This window comes from Prosopis cineraria, unplaced genomic scaffold, assembly GCF_029017545.1.
Source record: "Prosopis cineraria cultivar Desert tree isolate PC_DT_omini unplaced genomic scaffold, ASM2901754v1 PC14, whole genome shotgun sequence".
Classification (NCBI taxonomy): domain Eukaryota; kingdom Viridiplantae; phylum Streptophyta; class Magnoliopsida; order Fabales; family Fabaceae; genus Prosopis; species Prosopis cineraria.
In genome coordinates, this window is record NW_026555345.1 from 1,269,325 (window position 1) to 1,292,896 (window position 23,572).

At 34.5% G+C, this 23,572-nt stretch overlaps 3 protein-coding genes across 4 annotated transcripts; 2 read left to right on the plus strand and 1 right to left on the minus strand.

Annotated features, from left to right (window-relative positions):
- Positions 1–883: 883 nt before the first annotated feature.
- Positions 884–15,478, plus strand: LOC129293389 (pentatricopeptide repeat-containing protein MRL1, chloroplastic). Its single transcript, XM_054931323.1, has 19 exons — positions 884–1,314; positions 1,858–2,611; positions 2,746–2,977; positions 3,190–3,253; positions 3,332–3,476; positions 3,600–3,715; positions 3,817–3,945; positions 4,108–4,281; positions 4,428–4,592; positions 4,763–4,903; positions 6,054–6,153; positions 6,653–6,761; positions 6,841–6,932; positions 7,655–7,739; positions 8,061–8,292; positions 8,393–8,485; positions 9,101–9,149; positions 13,033–13,126; positions 14,771–15,478. Exons 1-19 carry the CDS (start codon positions 997–999, stop codon positions 15,003–15,005), a joined length of 3,327 nt encoding a protein of 1,108 aa, XP_054787298.1. The 5' UTR covers positions 884–996; the 3' UTR covers positions 15,006–15,478.
- A 189-nt stretch (positions 15,479–15,667) lies between these two features.
- LOC129293390 (auxin-responsive protein SAUR21-like) lies at positions 15,668–23,473 on the minus strand. Of its 2 annotated transcripts, XM_054931324.1 has the most exons (2): positions 23,197–23,473; positions 15,668–16,199 (listed from the first exon to the last, which is right to left on the minus strand). In XM_054931324.1, exons 1-2 carry the CDS (start codon positions 23,471–23,473, stop codon positions 15,892–15,894), a joined length of 585 nt encoding a protein of 194 aa, XP_054787299.1. In that variant the 3' UTR covers positions 15,668–15,891. The 2 variants fall into 2 exon arrangements, with proteins under 2 accessions (XP_054787299.1, XP_054787300.1); XM_054931325.1 differs by lacking the exon at positions 23,197–23,473 and having other exon boundaries at positions 15,668–16,445.
- LOC129292767 (auxin-induced protein X10A-like) lies at positions 20,902–21,147 on the plus strand. The gene has a single exon (XM_054930408.1). It carries the CDS (start codon positions 20,902–20,904, stop codon positions 21,145–21,147), a length of 246 nt encoding a protein of 81 aa, XP_054786383.1.
- Positions 23,474–23,572: the final 99 nt, after the last annotated feature.

A 23,572-nucleotide genomic window follows, 5' to 3' on the forward strand; every position in this document is an offset into this window, starting at 1 on the left:
GGGGATTGGATGCAAAATTACAAGACTCTCTTGCATATCGAGTTATAAAAATTGGAACGAAGTTCAATTAAAAAAAATTAATTACTTTGATAAATTTGTCCTTTTAGTTTAATTTTTAATGTTAATATTTTAGAATATATATTTTAGTTTAAATTTCGCTCTCGAGCCAATTTTTGTTGACAAACAATAAATATAAATTGCTGACAAAAAATAAATATAAACGGATAGCATAAAGTTGATGTAATTGATAAAATCTCAACAAATCCTACAATGCAATATAAAACAACTAAAATTTGAGCAAGATATCTGCCTAGAACTAAAATCTAAAATACTACTGAATGTTTTTTTTTAAAGAAAAATAGAATTACATCATCGTGAAAGTTCTTTGGACAATAAACTTGACTAGTCCACTCCATTGCGAAATGAAACTTGCTTTTAGTCTTTGACTAAATAAATATTCCTTAGAGCACATTTTAAAAGATTTTATAGTTCTCAATATAAAATACATGGATAATTATTTATTATTATTTTTAATTTTACCATACTATAAATTTAATTTTACTTTTCATCATATACAGTGTATTTTTATTTTATTTATTTTATTTTTAATAGAAGTAAATTTAATTTAATTTAATTTTAAGATATATTTAATAAATTAATTATCATTTATTGATTTTAGTTAATTAGTTAAAATCACCTTATAATAATATTATCAATTCTAAATTGGTAATCATTTTGTTTTCTCGTCTTCAGTCACTGATATTGTTCCACAAATTTTTATATGGTCTGAAACGAATCCGGCCCATAGTCCCAACGGAAAACCAAAAATAGCGCCACGTCAGCAACGTTTTGGATCAGCATCATCACTAGCATTTGTTTCTCTCTGGTTTCAGAGAGCTCACTCCCTCCTCTCCTTCCTGCTAAAATTGCTAGCCCCCTCTCAACCTTCACATACATACTCTCTTTTTCTCTTCTTCCTTTCTCCCTTCCTCATCCATGGAAGTTAGCCTCACTTCCAATCACTATACTCTGAGCTCAACCTCACGTTCTCCTTCTGCTTTCTCTCTTTCCAATCTCCGATCCTTCCGCTCGCAGTTCCTTGGTTGTTCTCATAATCTCAGGCCTCCCGGATGTCTTAGCTTTAGAAATAATAAATGCAAGAAATTGCGGCTTCTTCAACTCCATTCTCCTCGTTTTATCTTCAAAGCATCTTTGAGTTCTCACTCCGTCGTCGTCGTCGTCACTTTAGTTACTTTATCTGCCGTTTCTCTTTTCTACTATAATTACATCAAGAGAAAGAAGAACCCCAGAGAGGTAAGCGCCCTAATATATATATATATATATATATAATTTGTTCTCTGTTAAATTTTTGTTGCATTGGATTTGAGTACAGGATTTCTTCACGCTACTTGAAATTGATCTTACGTGCTTGTGATATTCATTTATCTTGTGGCATTCTGCTTTCGTTTTTTAAATGTTCCTTTTGCGCCATGCAGAGACTTGTCTCCCTGTCATGTATAAAACAGTACTTGAGATGAGTTTCGAGACTGGCCGATGGTCATGGTTACACACATTTAGAGATGTGTTGATAGTTGAAATTTTTACATATCGTCCAACTTATCCATAGTGACTGTTAGTCAATTTTATATTCTTAATACATTCTCAGTTTCTCACCTTCCTAGTTAATTATGACAGATTTATAACTTGAGATTGATAAATTCTTCACTTAACTACATTTACTGCTATAGATTGGGCAGCGCTGGTAGTGTTCAATGATTGAAATTTTATTCAATTAATATATTGGTGATTGGATCATTGTATATAATTTCTTCCATTCTAACGTTGACACTGCTTTAGATACTGGGACAACCAAAATTTGCATTATCACAGCAAGGAAGTAATATTGGGAACCAGGGCATCGAAAGTCAGATTCTTTGTTTTCAGGAATTTCAAGGGGAGAGCTTGCTTAAGGAAATTGGGATATTGGAGGATAAATCTGACAAAGAAAATGATGATTTTGAGGGAAAAGAGGCCCAACTAACATATTGGACATCTCCTATGGTGCAAGAAGGGGCCGTTGCGACTAAGAAGTTAGAGTCACCTTCTGATGTTCTGACCTCTAGCATTAACAGTGCTTCATCTTCGAACAGGTCCAAGGCTGTAGAGGAATCTTGTGTGTCCATGGAATTCCAATCAAGTTCTTTTGAGCCTCTGTCTTTTGCTGCAGAGATGACTAAACTACAAGTGGAAGAAACAAGGGATAACGTTCTCTCTGATTCTGAGCTGCCTATAATTATAAATAAATCTGAGCATACTACTTCTTTGGATCATGTAAACAATGCACTCACAATAGTGAAAGATAATGCTAAAGAAAAAATTGAACTTGGTACCATCAGTGCCAATGTCCTAATTGGCGAATCTGCCAGGCAAGAACTGTACATGTTTTATCAGGTAAACATGTCTTCAACGGGATCCATGTCACCACTGAGTAATTTAAAATCGTCATCTTCTCATGCTTCTTTCATGAAGAAAAATGAATTGCAATCCACGATGGGGAATATTGTTTTTAAAGGACCAGAATCATTAGAAGAGGTTTCTCTACAAATTGCAGGTAACACCATGAAAGAATATGTAAGATCATCTTGTTTCATTGCTGGTATAGATGAGAAGACAATTTTACAATATCAAGATAGGCTGGTTAAAATTTTGAGCTAATTTTGGCTTACACTACGTTTGTTGAATTAGAGAATGTTGAAGGAGTGGAACCTAGAGCGAGGTATAAAGAAGGCTATCTCCAGCAAAATAATTCCTTGAGGAAACGTAGCAGATCTCTAAGCAACATGGGAGAGACCAATCTGGATCAGAGAAGTAACAAACTTCTTCCCCGGAATTCCAACTCAATCAGGGAGCATGTTGATCAAAAGAATCATCATTCTCAATATCTTAGAACATATAATTCTTTGCTAAAAGATGGAAGGTAGTATCTTATCCCTCACATAAACGCTACAGAGCAAATGCTTTTCTCTGAGAGTATTGCTTGTTCAAGTGTCTTTTAAACAAAGAAGTGATGTCATATTGTTATCTTCTATCTGTTGTTTCTATCATATGAAGATAATGTGCATTCTGACCTTCTTTTGCTTTAGTTTTTGACCTTGAAGAGCTTATACAAAAGTTGATTGAATTTGCTAGGTTACATGAATGTGTTGAATTGCTTAAAGACATGGAAATGAAGGGAATTTTAGATATGACTAAGGTATATGCACCTTTCAAGCTGTTACTTGATATTACCTTCCTTTTTCAGTTTCTCATGTACTAAATTTACTGGACGTAGGTTTATCATGCCAAGTTTTTTAACATCTGCAAGAGACAAAAGGCTGTTAGAGAAGCTTTTGATTACGTTAAGCTTATTCCAAATCCAAAATTGAGTACATTTAATATGCTCATGTCTGTGTGTTCAAGCTCTCAATATTCAGAAGGTAAGTTCATTTTTCATCATTTTTTTACTTAGCTCGTACATTCCCTGTATAATGTTCTTTATATGTTGCTCTTACATTCGTGCTATTTTCAGTTCTTGAGATTGCAATTTTGTATGTAATTAGGGGCTTTCCAAGTTCTGCAGCTTGTTCAGGGGGCTGGATTCAAACCTGATTGCAAACTTTATACCACTTTGATATCAACATGTGCCAAGAGTGGTAAAGTTGATCAGATGTTTGAAGTATGAAATCTTCCTTGAAAATTTTGGTTGATTACCATAATGTGGTGATATATCTTTTTCTAAGCACTTTATCTAGTTAATGTGTTTATTCTTATACTTAGGCATTTCACAATATGGTTAATTCTGGAATTGAACCTAATGTTCATACCTATGGGGCACTAATTGATGGTTGTGCTAGAGCTGGGCAAGTTGCTAAAGCATTTGGTGCTTATGGGATAATGAGGTCCAAGGTACATTAGTTGCAACATGATGCTTTGGAAAATTCATCTTTAGCGATATTAGTTGATCATCCTAAGCCCTACATCCTTTTCTTTGTCAGCAGAAATTGCAGCATGACACCTGACTTTAATACCAATTAATTTACATGTTTATATGATGTTTGCATGCAGTAGAAATTGAAGCCAGATCGTGTTGTATTCAATGCACTTATAGCTGCATGTGCTCAGTCAGGAGCAGTGGATCGTGCTTTTGATGTTTTAGCAGAAATGGCAGCAGAACTGCAACCTATTGAACCAGATCATATAACTATAGGTGCATTAATGAAGGCATGTGCAAATGCTGGTCAGGTGCAGTTTCTTTCTCTCTGTTTTCTGCCCCATAGCACACAATAATGGCTGGTTAATGTTGGGTTATCATTTTTTATAGTTTTTATGTGTGTTGTGTATTTCTTCATGGTAATTTATTTCATATCACATTAATGTTCTTTCTATAGGTTGAACGAGCACGGGAAGTGTACAAGTGGTTAGATCAATATGGTATTAAGGGAACCCCAGAGGTCTACACTATTGCCATCAATTCTTGTAGCCAAACCGGAGATTGGGAATTTGCATCTAGTGTATACAGTGACATGAATGGGAAAGGGGTTTTCCCTGATGAGGTACTTTGCTAACATTTTCTTCTTCAGACACTAAATAATTTGCATCTTTTATGGTTTGAGAAGATAATTATGTCTTTTGTTTGTGTGACGGTATATGGAGTGGATTCTTATGGTTAGATTTTTCTCCTCAATAGCATCAATTTATCTCAAATTTTTTACTGATCATGCAGATGGTTCTGAGTGCACTAATAGATGTTGCTGGACATGCTGGAAAGCTAGATGCTGCCTTTGAAGTCCTACAAGAAGCTCGTAGCCAAGGAATACATATTGGAAAAATGTCATACAGCTCTTTGATGGGAGCCTGTAGCAATGTATGTATAGTCAAGGAAATATTCTGCTTGAGTTGGTTTAAGAGAGATAACCTACTGAGCATGGTATAGAATGGGATGCCAAGATAAGAAATCAGTAAAATTGATTTAAAAATAGCTAAGCATATTCCAAAGTATAAAATCTGATGGGTTTCACACTTGCATTGTTGTAATAAACTGTGTCTCTTCCCTCTAAAGTGAATCCTTGCAGCTGCAATCATGGTCTGTGTATCCTTTTTCCAGGTTTCCTTTGTAGTTAAGAAATATTGAGGTTTGCCTGTACTTGAAAAAACACCGAACATGAGTTGTTATACCCCAAGCAATTCTGTAGTCATCCCATGCAGAAGATTGAGTAGTAAACGTGGTAAAGCCATTGTAGTTTGGATTTTGCAGATCTAGATCAAGGCTACAAGGAAGGTAAAGGACACTGAAACAGAGTAGGGATGCGTGGTATAGTAGAGTGGATTTGATTGATGAACTCAACAAAATAAAGTTTGAATTTTGAATCTCTATTGCGGGACATTAAACAAAATATTTCATTTTATTTGAATTATTACTACCATAAATTGGGGGAGCTTTAATTCTTTAAAAATGTATAGATCCTGGGGATTAGTTACAGTTATGATTTGACTATAATTCTTAGGGTTTCTAGTATTCTAGTTTTTTTAAATTTTTATGGATCCTGGATATTAGAGTTAGGAAATATTGTTTCATTTACTGTAGACATGTAATCATATAGATAAGCATAATCATTGGGATGATGATGAGCCATAATGATAGAGACTCTTGCTACATGTATATAATGATTTGCTCATATAAGTGAAATTATTTTTTTCAGCCATTCCCTTCTACACAGGATATCATCTTTACTGTGGAACTTAAGATGCTTGGTTTCAGTTAGGATTTCTTGTTCTTTTGAATAAATCTGAAAATAAAATTTGAAGGAACGTGAATCTAAGCTTTCTGAAGTCCAGAACCCTGAGAAAGATACTCTGATAAACTAATAGCATAGGAATACAAATTTTCTCAAAGTTAAAGCTGAACCTCATTCACATTTTCCCACATATTTTTTGTTTTCTTGGTTGTTCTTATGCTGCATTGAATTCATAATGCTAAAAAATGTGGTACTGACCTGTGTAACTAATATGTCCAGGCTGGAAATTGGGAGAAAGCATTGGAGCTATATGAGGATCTTAAGTCCCGTAAATTAGTACGTACTGTTTCAACAGTGAATGCTTTGATCACCGCACTGTGTAAGTTGAAATGTTTTTAAGATTTCTTACTGTAGTTTACTGACAGTGACAACTGTGATAAGGATGACACTGCATAGTAAAAGGAAATTTTTTTCAGATAATTACAAGCCTATCCTGCCATTTAGGTATCATTGTTTATTGAATTGAATTATCTTCTTCTTCCAAGATAGATCAAATTAAAAAGAACAGATTTTGTTCCTATAATTGTGACTTTGTATGAAGAGAAGTTACATGAGCAGTGGAAAATGCAAAAATATTTTTTGTTGCAAAGAATTTTTTACCTACACTCGATTTTTGTTTAGTAAGAAAAATGATGACTGATAACAATTCTGCTTTACCACTGCAGCATGGTTACTTCTTACTGGCCCCCCCGCCAAAATCCCAAAAAAAGTTCCATAGCTGCTGAGTCATTTTTCTGTCCTGCTTTTTTACATGGTTGAAGTACTTCTGTATGATTTACATTCTTGATTTTAAGTAACATTGCAAGAGTTCCCTACAGGTGATGGGGATCATTTTCACAAGGCTATGGAGGTTTTGTTTGAAATGAAAGGATTGGGCTTATGCCCAAACAGCATCACATACTCAATTCTTATCGTAGCAAGTGAGAAGTAAGTGATCTGAGAAGATTTCATTGCCTAATATTTGTGGACTTTCAACCAATTTTCTGTGTTTCCTGCTTCCATGTAGAAAGGACGATCTGGAGGCAGCTCAAATGCTTCTATCTCAAGCCAAAATGGATGGTGTTTCCCCTAATCTTGTCATGTGTAGATGTATAACTGGTGAGCGATTGAGATTGATTAATTTTTATTTCTAGGCTTTTATTTTCTTTGTCAGCTTAATCAATATTTTTTACTTCTTTGAAGACATCTGAAAAGTATCTTAAAAATATTTTTATTTGATATGAAATTGTGAATTCCAAAACTTTCTTTAGTAGCCGGTAACTAATATAATGCTGAAATATCAGGAAATAATTGTCGTTAGTAATAGGCATGGTATTTATATTCTGAAAAATTAGATCCTTAGTCCACCTTTTAATTTTAGCTGAAAGATTATCATCGTTACTTCTAGGGAAGATTTATAATTAAAAGATGGCTAGAGAATTTTTTCTGAAGAGTTGTTCATTTAGTCCATCTACATATTGATGAAGGCCAAAAGCAAAGAAACCAAAATTGCTGTTGTACGTAAAATTGACGAAGCTACTTCTTGGATCTAGACCTAGTCTGCCAGATTGAGAGAACTGGTAATGAAGGAAGATTCAGAAGTCATGATGAACTCTCATCCCTCCCCATTATTTTTAAATGAATATTCTATTTATGAATTATTGATAAATGTTATCTAACATTCAAGTCATGATCTGTGTGGCTCACAATTTGTTATTCATGGGTTTAGCCCTTAGATCTCTATGGACTCTGGTTATTTTTCATCTCAAAGCTATACATGTAATTAGCATAGAGAATTCCTCCATTTACATATTCTGATTGAACTTTGATGTCTTTGAAAGGGATGTGCTTGAGGAGATATGAGAGGGCTTGCAATGTTGGTGAACCATCTTTTGACCCAAGACAACCACATGTTAATAATAAGTGGTATTCATCCCTTAAGTCTTCAATTTTTTCCCTGTTAAACCTGATTCTCTGTCATAACTAGTAATGAAGTAAGATAGATAATATCATTTCTAAGTTCATGTAAGAATACTAGTTTGGATCCTGAAGGTCTCACATTCTCACATTCACTTATTTGGTTTTGACATTATCATCTTTTCAAATTTATGTACTTCCTCTTTAGTGAGAAAAGTATACATTTTTGCCTGCTATGATTAGATGCCTTTTTCATTATGACTATTAATTATCTAAGGCTACTCTTCTAGATGATTTTCTTCATTAATTTATTTGGATTCCTGCTCTTAGGACATCCCTGGCCTTGATGGTCTATCGTGAGATCATTAGAGATGGTATAGTGCCTACGAGTGAAATTCTGTCACAAATTTTTGGATGCCTGCGTCTCCCTTATGATCCCTCTTTGAAAAATAGTCTTATTGAGAACCTGGGAGTAAGTGCTGAAACTTCAAAAAGCTCAAACCTCTGTTCATTGATTGATGGCTTTGGTGAATATGATCCTCGTGCTTTTTCACTACTTGAGGTCAGTAGCAAGCTGAAGTTTCTAGTTCTACACACATCCTTGCTCTTAAGTATTGTAAACATCAGTTGGACCATTGGATGATGCTGCAATCATTTTGTAGGAAGCTGCTTCTCTTGGAATTGTTCCATTTGCATCTTTTAAAGTGAATCCCATTGTTGTGGATTTAAAGGAATTGCACAATTTTACTGCTGAGGTGAGCTTTTCTTTCTAAATACTGGTGCAATGGCAGTGGCTGTTGTATAGAAGTTTGCATTTTTAATAAAAAAAATATATCTAATAAAATTATACCAGAATCATTTTAAATATGATTATGCATAAGATAAATGCATTTTTATGTGCAGGAGGATTATTTTTACCTTTTATATTCATCACTGTATCTATTGGAGAGACATAAGTGGTAGTTGACCATTCCAATAGCCCTAGTCGTTCTCTACTTACATACATTGGTGCCAATTCACTTGTAGTTCAAGCAAATGTTCTGTGATTGTATGCCCCGTGCTGTATCCTTAAGTTTTATCTCATAGTCACCTCATTTTATGGTTTTTGAGAAAGACATATCTACTTTTTTTCTCCATGATATTAATTTACTAGCCGACCCCACCTAGTGGGATAAGGCTTGTTGTTGTTGTTGATATTAATTTACTAATCTTAATAAATTTGATAATGACTTCTTAAGTAGTAGCATGTCTTTTGTATGCATAACAAATGCTCACACAAAGATATGCAAATGTGAACATGTGGGTGCATGCAGATACATGATGCCAAAATTTTTAAATCAACCTACCTAAAATCACTTAAATTTTACCAGGTATACCTGTTAACTGTTTTGAAGGGTCTCAAGCATCGTCTTGCAGCAGGTAATATGTTCTATTTTAATATCATAGCATCACTATTGAGTATTGGAGTTTCTCAATGATAAAGTTTTCCTTCATAAAATGATGTTTCCTTGTGTCATTTTTCCATCTGTTTTTGTTTCTGATTCTTGTGTGGAATTGATTGACGGTTTTAGTTTCAAATTAATGGAAAAACTTAGGAAGTTGAAGCAGCTGAAGAGTTTTCTTAAAGATAATTTCATCTTGTCTTTTGACTTTTGATTCATACTATCTATCAAAAGAAATTCTAAATTGTAAAGGGAATATTAATATGTCATTGAGCTTCTTTCATTCCTTCTTGTTCTTAAGTCAATAATATTTACTTTTACTATTCAAATAGTTCTTTGGTAAGGAAGATGTGGTAAGGATAATGATGCTGATGGGGATATGATTTATTGTGTTTATGAAAACAAACTGTAATATTGCCTAATTACCTCCACAACTTAACAATAATATTATACGCTACCATGGTAATTGAGTTAACCACCTTAGCCACCTTACCATGGTAGAAAAGAATTAACTGCAGTTAAAATCATAATAGACAAAGAGAAGACCTGGTTTAAAGGTCTGCTATGATTAAAAGAATTTAAACATAAAATTCTATAACTTTAAGTATACAACCAACAATAGTTCCGACTATGGTAGAATAGTTCCCACCATGGTAGATAAGGTTAAAACCATTTTGAAAAGCTAGTAGTATATTAGAAAAGATTTAAACCTGTTCTAAACAATCAAAACAAATAATCAAATCATTGGGATCCCAAGTCATTAATATATTTCAAGCATAATAAGGCCCACTTAGTCACAAATCAGAGCTTAAAAACATTTGGAAGTATGGGATACCCTTTGGGTTGGAAAACATAAGTAAAAAAGGCTAAAAACTTCTTGTCACAAAATTCTGGGGTGTCTGCCATTGCTCACCTCAGTCCGTCGCAGTGAAACCCCTTTTGTGCCGTGTGCACTGCACAGAGATGACAACATTTTTTGCTGTCAAATGCCTAGCACTGGAGGCGAACTTCCAATGCCCCCGGGCTTCCATCCAACATTTGATTGTGTTGATCTAGGTATTTATAAAAAACTTATTCAGTGAACTAACCAATATCACTAACTAATGTCACTGGTATCATTTCAAAATTGCATCACATGCAAGAGTTGGACACTCATAGTGTCCAAAACCCAAACTATGTGCCAAAAGCCTAAGCAACCATTTAAACCAAGTTTCCAGGACTCAGGACAACCTGTATAATGTATCGCAACATAGATAATCATCATCCATCTCATTTTCACCCCTCAATCTTGATTTTAACAAAAACCATAGGGGAGCCAAAATAGGATAATCTCATAATTTATCAATTATACAACAATCCAAAATAACCATAAATCTACTTGCATTAGTATTTATACCTTGTATAACATTAACAGTACATACAACGATGATGGGCACTAAATGCAAACAATCATCACAAATAATATGCATTGGTGCAAGTAAACCAAAAAATTGTCCTAGTTGGTAATCAATCATCATAAATTACACATATAAAACCAAGAGGTAGAGGCATATAGTAGGAATTGCAGATTCCTATGCCTCAGGTGCTTTCTCGTTAGGTTTCCTAGAGCTAGAACCTGTAATATGTAGAATAGTGGTGAATAAAACTATTCAATAAGTAAAGGAAAACTCTAAATTATGCACATGCAAATTAAACCAATTAAGGCATGCAAGTGGGCTAAAAAGAAATTATTCCAAAATTTAGTGCAATATCAAGTCACAAAATATCATAGTATTACATTACATCACATGATGTTACAAACATATCATCAAGAACTCCTTATTCCCTCTATATAATATTGACTGAATCTGTGGGCTGACAATTCAGTAGGATTGAGTCTGTGTGAATGGATTAGCCTAAGCTCACTAATCATGAAGAGCCACCTAGCCAAAGGTGCTATACTCACTGTTGGACTATAAATGTGTCGCGTGTTCCACCTTTCACCTAGTCCAGGGTGAGGTTAAGGATAGGGTTTAAGCAACCTACGTTTATACATTTTTAGGCGAGATTCAGGAAGACCTAACCCTAGAACCAAAACACTGGAGCCACCCATAGCGTTGGTTAGATAATTCCACGTGGAAAATAAAGTGCTACACCTCCTAAGGCATCCTCTTGCCTAATGTATGATCAAGCAACCATGCACAAGGCATCACCAAGCATACTCATATGTCATGCATAGTTAAACCATCACAAACTAACATGTACTATCACATTCTCAACTAATATTCAATGTATACAAATCTCTCATTTTAAAGATAAATGTCATCACAAATTCTTATTCAATCATAACATATAGCTTTTCTATAAGAAATCTTTCACATTTATATAAGACAAACCACACTTGCGTAGGAGTTATAAAACAATAAGTGAGTTCATTTGAATATAAAACATATGAAGCATGTTTGCATACGCCTAATCTAATCTAACAATTACTAGCAAGATAAATAATTCCCCTATTACCTCAAATCTTTGAGAATTCAAAGGTTACTCCTAACACCATTTGCTTCTTGAGCTAGGATTGAGCTCAAAATTATGTAACAATATTAATCTACAATTAGCAACAAACATCTTCACTAATAATCCACTTAAATGCCAATTTCAACTCCTAAACTCACGCTTTAACAATCCAATTTCTCAACCACAAGCTTAACTTCACAACCAATGAGTTTATTAATTCCTATAAACTCCATTTAACTCCCATTAGCTTAAGTAATGACTAATATATAAGACCTAGCAACTTAAAATCTCACTCAAAGTGGCTAGGGTTTGTCCAAAACTCTAGATCCAAACTTATAACCTTTTAAAATCCTCAAAACTACATATGGAAGTGTTAAATAACTCTCACTAGTTTCATTAAAACCATTGAGTTCAGATCCATAGCCCTAGGTCTGAAAATCATGCTCTCCTAACTCCAAAACCTAACCTAAAATCGTGTAGAAGGAAGAGGGAGGGATAGGAAAGACATACCTAGGTGAGAGCAAGCCTAAAACACCTTTAAAGTGCCCAGAATGTGATGCCCTAGGAGACTCCAAGATTCTCTTGTCACCTTCTCTATTTCTCTCTTCCCTTTCTTTCTGTTTTCAGCTGCGCATAAAAGTTGATATTCAAAAATTTCGACCTTCTGCCATGGCACATGGTGTCTCTGCCACAATGGATGGCATAGAAAGGGCTTGGACCAGTGTGCTCTCCCATTTTGGGCCCATGTGGCCCAAAATACTTTCGGACCCAATCCAAAGGTTGTATTCAATACAATTAGGCCCATTAGCCCTCCATAACTATTATTAAACTCCTTAAATACTCAATTTTGCCCAATTGTCCTTGGTTAATTTATATAATCCAGGAATTAAAAACCCAAGATGTTACATGAACCCTTTATATTTTTATTGCTACATCTTCCTTCTTTATGAGGATTTATGTCTGGCATTATTCTTGGAACTATCGATTTCTTCTGTAGAGAAGGATTCATTTTTTCAGATCTCTGCAGTCCAGTGTCTTGTAGAGATATTTGTTTCAAAAGCATTTTTAATTGTTGTTAGAGGTTTAGAAAGCACCAAGCATCTGTCATCAGCATCGTCTATTTATTAATCACTTATTGATAATTTATGTTTATTACTTTTGGTTCTCCACTTCACCTCTTGACATGCTATTTCGTGATTTTATTTTTCTTAATAATCTTTCTTTAAATAAATTTTACTAGTCACTGATAGTTTCCAAGCTATGTTGTTACAAACTAACACAGGACATGCAGTGGATGAATCTTTTGCATCATATACTGAAATGACCACCTGCTTTCCTCATTCTCTGTTTGTAATCTTTTGCAGGCACAAGGTTACCCAACTTAATCATCTTATTGCCTGTAGAGAAAACAAAAGTTGCAACTTCCAAGGGGGAGAAATTTGTTAATGTTTCAGGAAGGTGAGAGTTCTCTATTACAATTTCACTCTCACTAGAATTTCATTCTACTTTCAATGTTGGTGCCTTGCATCTGCAACAGGCCATTTTGTTCAAGCATGCAAGTATGAGCTACTGACCAAATCTGTTGCTCTAGAAGTTCCCACTAAATATTATCAATTATCGTCAGTTTATATATAAAAAGCTGAAGAAAAAATCATCAATCATATCTAGGCTGATATCCTAGATATTCAACATGTGAAAGTTCATGTCAGCCATCGTCTAGGCTTTGTCTTTGTCATGTCCACCTTACTGATCACTTATCACCTACTGTCCAAGAAGCAAAGATGTTGCCAAGGGCAGGGAAACATGACAAATTTTCAATGTCTGTAGTTATGTGTATTCTTGCTTCACCTACAAGTGTTGTTGACACATGTCAGACATTCATGTGGCCAAGGTTTTAAACAATGGATTGGTTAATAAACTGGAGATGGCATTGATTCAAGGGTTAGAGGTTGAATTGGTCCATACTATACAATTTTTTTTAAAATAATAACAAGATTAAAATGGCAAAATGTGTTAATATAATTGAAGTAAAACTAACCCAGTTGATATGCTAGCTTCACGTCTAATACCAGTGTTGTTAACACGTCTCAGACATACAAATTCTCCTCTTTTTCCTCTTTGTTCTTCTATTGATATGCTTCTTTGTGCTCTTCTCTCTTCTGCAGTCTTCTTCATCTGAATTTTTTCCTTTTTTTTCCTGTGTTTTTTAATCTTTTTTTAACTAACCTGGTGGAACTGGTTAGCCCACCGGGTTGGCCAGTAAAACTGAATCAACTGGGCTGCACTGGTTGGTTACTTAGCTGGTTCATTCAGATTTCAGGACCAGTTACATGGCCGGTTCACCGATTGAACTAGCTGGTCCAGTTTTCATATGCTGCTTCTTTTTTTAAGTGTTCATGTTTTATAGCTTATTGTATATGGTGACAAGAATTTGTGCAATGAATATCTTCCAAATATCTTTATATGAATTTAAGTCTATGGTCAAATTTTCATGAGCAAATCAAAACTCAAGTTTTGGTTTGTTGGTGTAAACCTCTAGTATTCTTTAAGTGCTAGAACCTTTTTCTTCTCCTGTGTGTTTTGCTCATCCTGGTTTGACTGAATTTCTTTCATGCAATAGAGCCTGCAATCTGTTTCACCATTAATCCAAATATTCAGCTTCTCTTATACCTCAATTACTGTGTTTTTTTGACTGCGTTCCCTATTTCTTGTTCTGATTTCCACCATATTTTAACAAGACAGCAGTCACAGATGTCCAGCTATTGCACAATAGCTCTAATTAAAAATTTCCTGAAGGCATCCTGGTTTGAACTTGTTCCATTTTTTTACTATAACTAGCAATTTCCCGTGCATTTACACTGGATTATGAAATAAAACTGCTCAAAAGAACATTTCATGTGATAAATTTCATGTCATAAATACTGATAAAGGGTTATGTACTTATGCATTAACAATGTAATTTTATAAGATTGATATTATATAATTAACAGTGAACTTAATAAATTAAATGCATACTCTATAATATTTTCATGTTCAATTTTTTACTTTAATATATTGACTCAAAAAACAATGCCAAGATGATGCAATGTTTCGGTTTGACAGGGTTGGCCAGGCAATAGCAGCGCTATTGAGGAGGCTGAGAATACCATACCAGGGCAATGAGTCATTTGGGAAGATCAGAATTATTGGAGTAATTTTGAGAAAATGGCTTCAGCCAAAACTTGCATCCCCTTTCAGTGGAAAACCAGGTGACTTTAGCTTGTTGCAGTCACGACTGGGCAAAGGTATCCGTCTTCAACAACGAAACATTCGAGCCAGCAATCTGTCCTTGGATTAAAAGTATATGTAAATTCCAAGCAGTAGGACAACTTGGTTGTCTGATTTTTTTACCTTAGATAGACTAGGGTTCCTGCTCGGCCTTCCTATTTATGCCGCCAACTTTAATAATCTGTCACTAGAAGTTGATAACGCCTTCATCCTAATGGAATTATTCCAAAAGTGTTGTAAACCAACGAAAGCAGACTAAACCTAAGATGCTGAGGTCACTAGAGCTGGGAGTGGAGAGTGTGAAAATATGCCAGCAAATTTCACTTTGATGAGCAGCAGAGTCTACCTCCATAGATGTCACTGGACCCTTGTGATTTGCCTCCAGATATGGCCAAGGTCTTTTGCAATGCGGATTATATAAATTTATGACTATAGAGATGCCGATTTATATGCTATTATACTACAGGTATTTTGGCAGGGGCTCTTCATATGTAGACTGTAAAGAAAACTTAGCAAAGTGATTATTTTTAGATGATTTTGATATGGAACTTCTCTCTTATGTTCCATCATCCAGCCTATAACCGACATTTGGCGCCCTTTAGATGTTTACAATATTATGAAGACCTTTCCATTTTAAAATTGGAAAGTAGTGGTTGAAAAACGTGAAAAACTTGCACCAAGTAAGTCTCAACTAACAATGTATGAACTTGGGAAGAAAATTAAGAGATCAGTAATATGTAATTAGGGAGGTAGAAGTTACATTTTGTCGACGGAGATGTTGCTTATAGATTCAATCAAAAAACAAAAGAAAAAAAAGGGAATTTGTACAATAAATAACATATTCTATCTGTGACAAGCCCGAAGATAGAAGAAAAACCCATTGAGGGAAGAAAAGGGGAATTGATTCGGTCATCAAAACTTGGGAAAAAAAAAATGAAAATGAAAATGCTGATCTTTCACGAAGCTCGGAGTTGAGAGGTAAGATTGATGAATGCATCTTCTTTGCAAGGTATTGTGAGGCCACCCATTGGATGGTTGAAGCCAAACTCTTCCTCAGCTCTATTTAACAGATCAAGAAATGAAGGATGGTTCAAGTATGATATTGGAACTACAAATCTCTTCTTTTGAAACTCTCCAACATAAACTGCTATATGCCCCTTGGGAACATTGGACTGGTTTCTGCTATGAAGATGCTGTGACTTGAGTATTTGCTTTGCTCCAAGCACCATGGAAGGAAGACGAATGCCCATTATCACTGGCCTTGCTCTCTCACACACGCACGCACACCCACACGGACTTTTGTTTAGAAGTGGATTGAACTGTGTGAAGGATTTTGGTGTGGATTGATGAAGCCGTAGTGGTGTTTGATTTAAATTTATAGTATTGCAGCCTGATGATTATGAATGACAGAGTGGGTAGCCATGAACTTGCAGAAAGGGTCATGATAGGTGACTGCCAAGTTGAGTTGGCTGCCAAAAGAGGTGGGACCCACTTGCTGAAATTCATCAAAGCAGTGAAGCACTCACATGGCTTGGCTCAAGCATCTCTCAACGTAGCTTCATTATAATATATCCTACTTAGGATCCAACTCAGTTCAGTTAGAAAGGCTCTCTTTTGTTGCAGTTAAGTCATAGCCAGCTACAGAAATCATAATGCCGTACACTGAAAGGGAGATGCGATGGCTTATACCAGAACAGATGTGACACCGTTGGAAAGGTGTTTATTTGACCAGTTTTCCTTTTATAAATTGACAAATTTTATAAATTTTTATTTTAATGGTTTCAAGTCAGAGAACCGGGGTAGCAAGTTTTTATAGATCAATTCCCTAAGAAATTTTTTGTCCTTATTTTAGACTTTCAAATGTTTTAATCTTTATTTAAGTTTGATTCAATTTTTGATCCTACCTATGATCAATATTAAGGATCAGTATCTTGATAATATTATTTTTGAAGTGATTGTGAAATCAGGCTTTAACAAATATAACCCTATGATGTCCATTAGTGATATGCCAGAAAGAAAATGCATTTTTCTGTTACTACAATAATTTTATAATCATCAGGTTTTGTTTTGTTTTTATAGTTTTTTTTTTCTCAGTTTCTGTAGTTTCAGTAAGATTTGGTGATATTTGTTATCCAAGTCCTTAGATTGTAAACGATGAAAAAGACTACAAGAATTAAAAGCAAAATCTAATGAAATTATAGAGACTGGTGGTTGTGTTTTCCTTATATTCTTATCCATCTTTGAGGTTAAATTTTTTATACAATTATGGAAACATGCTCCGTCACATGAATATGGTATATACGTATAGAATTTTGTTCATCAAGTACTTTGAATTCGAATCTTGGTTGATAACATTTATTAATTTCCTCTTCATATTATAAGCCTGACGCATTTAAAATTTTTATTTGGCAGTGCAAGATGAATGCGTGGAAGAGGACTTAGAAGTCTGAATAGCATCAACGCATGTGCTGGAAGATCTGAAATGAAGTTAAAATAATCAGAAAAATTACTAGTTCTTTGTAAGAGTCTGAAGAAACCTGAATACAATTATTGTAGAAGACAAAATATTAAATAAAAAAATTGATAATATTATTGTTTAGCAAAATTTAGTTATTTAGATGCCAAGAGAATATTAATAGGAAATAGCATCCTATGCATGGTGCAATGCATGTTTATCAGATTCAGAAGGTCAATCATAGTGTTTGATCTGGATAATAATCACAATCTGCGAGGCAGCCAGAATGTATCTTAGATATCTCTGACTATTTATTATTTTTTTTTTCATGTAATTTACATTGAAAAAGCCACCTTTTGAATCAGCACACTTTCACTTCAAAATAACATAGTCCACTAATGGAACCCCCTTCACTATTTTATTGAGATGAATATCGTTTTGACTTGTAATGTTTGATGTGATTTTTATCATGCAAATTCCAGATGTCTTGCTATGATTGAACTGTGAAAATATATTTGAATCTCTCTCTTTCTCTCTCCTCCCACCTCTCTCTGCATAATGCAAATAATTTCTGTTGCCTAAAATATCCTCTGCTATTAACCCGGCCCAGGTTTCTTGCCTTCATGGAGGAACAGAGAGGCCCATAATGTAGGAGCATATTATCTGCATAAAAAGTTTAGACATGTGTACAGTAAACAGGGGGCAAGCATTCTCAATCCTTGGATCATTTGTTGATCTGTAATAAAGAGATTAAAGACAGTGCCATATGATGCTTCAAGTCCATGCTTCTTACTTAGTACAGCCTAATTTAGTAGTCTGTAAGATAACGATTTTAAAGGACTCAAGTTTCAACATCAGAAAACTAGCCAACAGTTTCTAAGCCTCATCTAAATGCTTCTGCTGGTGCCAGATCAACATGGAATAACGTATGGGAGGACTTGATTCTTGAGGATTTGTGGGACAAGCATTAGGTGTCAACCACCTTGGCTGTTCGTCATGAAAGTGGGCCATTTTGTCTAAGAATTTATTTGGTGATCCTTGATGGAGACATCAAAGACAGTACCATGTGATCTTTGATGCCTGTGCCTCTAGCATTTTTGAAGCCTCAAATATTTCCCATAAATTCCTCTGAAATCATTAACTCATTCTCCTCCAAATAGCAATTTCAAACAATAGGGCATGTGACCACTTCTGAGTTGAGAACTATTGTCTTCCAATAGGCCCCAGCATGATCACATGATGGATTTCTGCATACCCATTCTTGTATATATATAGATTTTTGCAGGCATTTTGAGGCAACACAAATATGTCACATCCTAAAGCATCTAGACTTAGAGCCTTCCTCTTTATATACAAAGCCATTTTCCCCTTCTCAGCATAACATACAAGAATGGGTTTTCACTTACCTGGTATTAGAAGGGCTTCCCTTTCAGCGAACCTTGCATCTTCAAAAGGTGAAGATGTGCCTAAAGGTTATCTGGCAGTGTATGTTGGGGAGAAAATGAAGAGATTTGTGATTCCCATAGCATACTTGAACCAACCTGCATTCCAAGACTTGCTAAATCAAGCTGAAGAAGAATTTTGTTATGATCATCCAATGGGTGGCCTCACAATTCCTTGCAATGAAGCTGCCTTTGAGAATATAATTTCTTGCTTGAATAGGTGCAAGCAAGTTATTGTTTAGATTGGATTGACAACTTAGTGATTGTTGATTAGTCAACACAATTTTGTAATGTAGAAGTTCTCATGGTGTATAGGATTTTTTTTTAATCCCTCTTGGAAATTATGAAAACACTCATGAATTTCAATAATTTTCCCCTCAAATCTCATCCTACTCTTATGATCAAAGTTATTAGGCCATTGAATATTGACGAAAAGCTGTTCTTTTTCATAACATAATGGCCTTTTTTACTTTCTACATTTTGAAATGGTTGAATTGCTTAGGGAGAATCACATTCAAGGACTACTTAAACAAATTATTCACAGATAAGGATTAACAACAAGTTCTATTTGAAAAAAAAAAACAAGTTCCATTCCCATTTTAATAACAATTCATTTCGTATTGGTCCTTATCTATAAGCAATTTTCTTGAGTGGTCTTTAGATGTGATTCTCCTAACTGCTTATACATAGCTTTTACTTACTAGGATCCTTACAATGACTTATTTGGAGTTTTAAAACTTTTGCAGTGAAGTATAAGTAAATCCGATATTCTTTATATAAAATACCAAAAAAAAAAGAGTTAAATACTTTCTATTTCATAACCTAATTTGATCTAAAAACTATAAAAGTGTAATTTTTCTCCTCCTCACTAATTTAGTTTAACAAAGGATGATCTAACATCAATTGGAAATGAATAAAATAAACTTCCTTCTGATATTGTTTTGCTTGAGATATTTATGGACCAACCCTCTTTGCTGTATTGGGGCCACTGAAGTAAATCCTATGCGACAAGAGATCATCTTTCATCTAAAAAAAAATGAAAGATATGATATGAGAGCTCAAGTTAAAATTGAAATATGTAAATACAAGATAATTTCCTTGCTTGGCCATAGCCACTTTTTATGGATTTCAAGTATGTGGTTTACTTGTTTCCATATATCAACACCATAGAATTTAACTTAGAGAAAGTAGTCTTCGTTGGTTACCAATCTCTCCTTAGAACTCAAATGATACTTCAAATCTCTTAGTAAAGCATCATTATCGAGTATCACATGAGCTTGTTATAACTATCTTCACTGTGTACTCTGACATAAACCCAACTAACATTAAAATCCTCAAATTCATTGGTATATTTCTTTTGTTTTATCACTAGTGGGTTAGGAACATTAACATGAATTAGGTTGCATGAATTAGTGATGGTAGCTATCAGTTGACATATTAAGATGAAATGCTTCATGCCCATGCTTCTTTGTTACAGCTCATTTCAATAGCCTACAAGATAACAACTTTGAAGGAAACCAGTTTCAATAAAACAAAAGGTGCCAACAATTTCTACACCTTCATTGAATCTTCTGTTCCATGTTAATAGTTGCCTGATCAATACGGAAGGTCCTGGCTGTTGAGGATGTCTATCATGAAAGTGGGCCATCTAGTCTCACAAATTTTTTGATCTTTGATGAAGACATTCATGACGGCATCAGGTGATATTTTATGCTTATGTCCCTAGTATTTTTGAAGTCTTAAATACTTCCCACAAAGTCCTTTGAAATCATTCACTTATTCTTCACCAAATGGCAATTCAAGACAATAGGTTTCTATTTTTCCTGGTCTTCAAACGATCCAAGACAACAGCATGTGACATCTCGTGAGTTGTGAGCTCTTGTCTGCCAATAGATCCCAGCCTCATTACATATCCAGTGGTTTTCCACTTACTTATTCTTCTATTTATACTAATATATGCGCACATTCAGAAGCAACACAAATCTTTCACATCCTAAAGCATCAAAGCACAAAGCCTTCCTTATTGCATACAGAGCCATTTTGTCCCCTTCACAACATAAAGTCCAACAATGGGTTTTCGCTTACCTGACATTAGAAGGGATTCCTTTTCAGCAAACCTTACATCTTCAAATGGTGGCAATGTGCCAAAAGGCTATCTTGCAGTGTATGTTGGGGAGAAAATGAAGAGGTTTGTCATTCCCATAGGGTACTTGAATCAGCCTTCATTTCAAGACTTGCTAACTCAAGCAGAGGAAGAATTTGGTTATGATCATCCAATGGGTGGCCTCACAATTCCTTGCAATGATGGGTGCTAGCAAGTTATTGTTTAGATTAGATTGACAGCTTAGTAATGTTGAATATTATAAATATTTTTTAGTATTTCAAAAGGAATTATTCTAAATTAATAATATTAATTATTATTTAAGTCTATTTATTATTTTATAATATATAATTTAAACAACATTATTATTTGAAACTGTTTTTTAATTGTGATTAAGGTGGTTTTATTGCCCAGCATTATGAGATCTACTTATAAAAGGCAATGCTTGCCACAAGTTCAGAGAGAGCCTTAGTACTCTCGGCCTTTCTCTCTTCTTCTATCGGATTAGTTTATTGTGTAGTTACCTGAGTATATTTTGTAAATTTTGATTGTTCTGTGTCCCTACTTTTAGTAGGAAGAGTCTGTTTAATCCTGGGGAGCTGCTGCGTGATCAACCCAGTGTGGTGGAATAACTCTTAAGGACAGTGTCCTTGAGCACGACTCAGACTAGATTTCACCAGCGATTGCCAACAAGTGATTGCTGATTATTCAAGAGAGTTTTATAAAGTAGGAAAATTCTTATGGTGTATAGGATTTTTCTTATCATTCTTGGGAGGGGAAAATACTCATCTGAATGTGAAATTATGAACATAGTTTATATAACTTTTTTTTATGATTTCCCCCTCAAATCTCACCCAGTTCTTAAGACCTAAGGTATTAAGCCGTTGAACACAAAATAATGAAGACTTAAAAGGCCGTTCTTTTTCATAGAAAAATGGACTTTTTTACATTTTAAAGATGCATCGATGTGTAAGTAAATCCTAGGATATTATTCAAAAAAGATGCCAAAAGAAAAAAGAATCAGAGACTTTTGTATTGCACACCCAAGTTATACAGTAAGACTGAAAAGCATAATTTTTCTTTTAACTCAACAAAGGGAGATCTAACATTAATAAAGAATGAGTGATTCAACCCTGTTCTGAACTTATTTTGCTCGAGATCCTTGTAACAACCCTTTTTGCTATACTGGATCCATTGAAATAAATCCTATGCGATAAGAGATCATCAAGATGTATGAATTTATATTAAAGTATGAATCTGTAAATAACTGATAATTGTCACATTTATCTAGAGCCACTTATTTCTAGACTTCATAATGCATTGTTCACTTGTATCTTTGGTAATTTATTACTCTCTTCTTATATGTTATCTGGTTCTTCAATTTTTGAAGAAGAGTATTTACTTTGCTCCAAGCAAAATGGAAGGAAGAAAAATGGTTTGTTTATCATGTAAGGTCATTGGTTCCTTCTACAATCCATGAGCAAAAGAATCATAAGAAAAAATCATAAATATGCAATTTTTGTTAACCCTCGAATTTTTTGTTTTAATAATACAGATGAAGATGATTCAAGCAGGTTTACAAAAAAGTCAGGTTCATATTCAACTTTTGTAGTATATGTGATCATCAAGTGATCAAACTCTAAACCTAAGAAAAAGAAGGGCCAAATAATCAAACATCTTTTTACATGTGGCACATTTCACAAATTAAACAAGTCTGTCCTGCATTTGATGTTATAACTATTGCCGTACTCAACTTTTCAAATGACTGCAATGTTTTTTGAACTATTCATGTCCGTACTTCACTTGGAATGTTAAATTTTAATATATTTTGGATGCATTTACATGAAATTATTACACAACATTTTGTCATTCTATTGAGAGTATCCTACGATTTACCTGTACTTTGATGCAGAAGCTTCTTTAGGATTCCAAATAAATTCTTGTCTAGATAAATGATGTGTTTGAGCAACTTGACAAATCTAAAGTGTAGAAATTAAGAGAGATCATAACCTTACAAAAAATATTATGTTGAGTTATCATTCATCAATGTTCAACTGCTTAATTTTGCCAATGTTTAGAGGTCAAAGATATTTGATTAAAGCTACTGTTTATATATTTCTCATTGGAATGGTCAATTTTCCTCCCCAAGAAATGTAGGAAAAAATCTTTACACCATAATAATTTGCTTACATTACAAAATTATTTCTGACAAATGACTAATCTATGTCAATCATAAATGAGATCTAAACAATAACTTGTCAACAACCGTTCAAACATGTAGTTATATTCTCAAAGGCATCCTTAGTGCAAGGTATTATTAGGCCACCCGTTAGATGATCAAAACCAAATTCTTCCTCAGCTTGACTCAGCAAATCTTGAAATGCAGGTTGGTTCAAGTATGAGATGGGAATCACAAACCTCTTCATGTTCTCTCCAACATAGACTGCAAGATAGCCCCTTAGCACATCAACTCCTTTTGAGGATGCAAGGTTTCTTAAAAATGAAGTGGCCCTTTGAATTTGAGGTAAACGAAAACGCATTTTTTTTATAAGGAAAGGTCTCAACAGCTTTGTATACAAAGGAAGGCTGTCAGTTGTGATGCTCTGCGATGGAGATCTATGTGTTGCTTCGGAATGCAT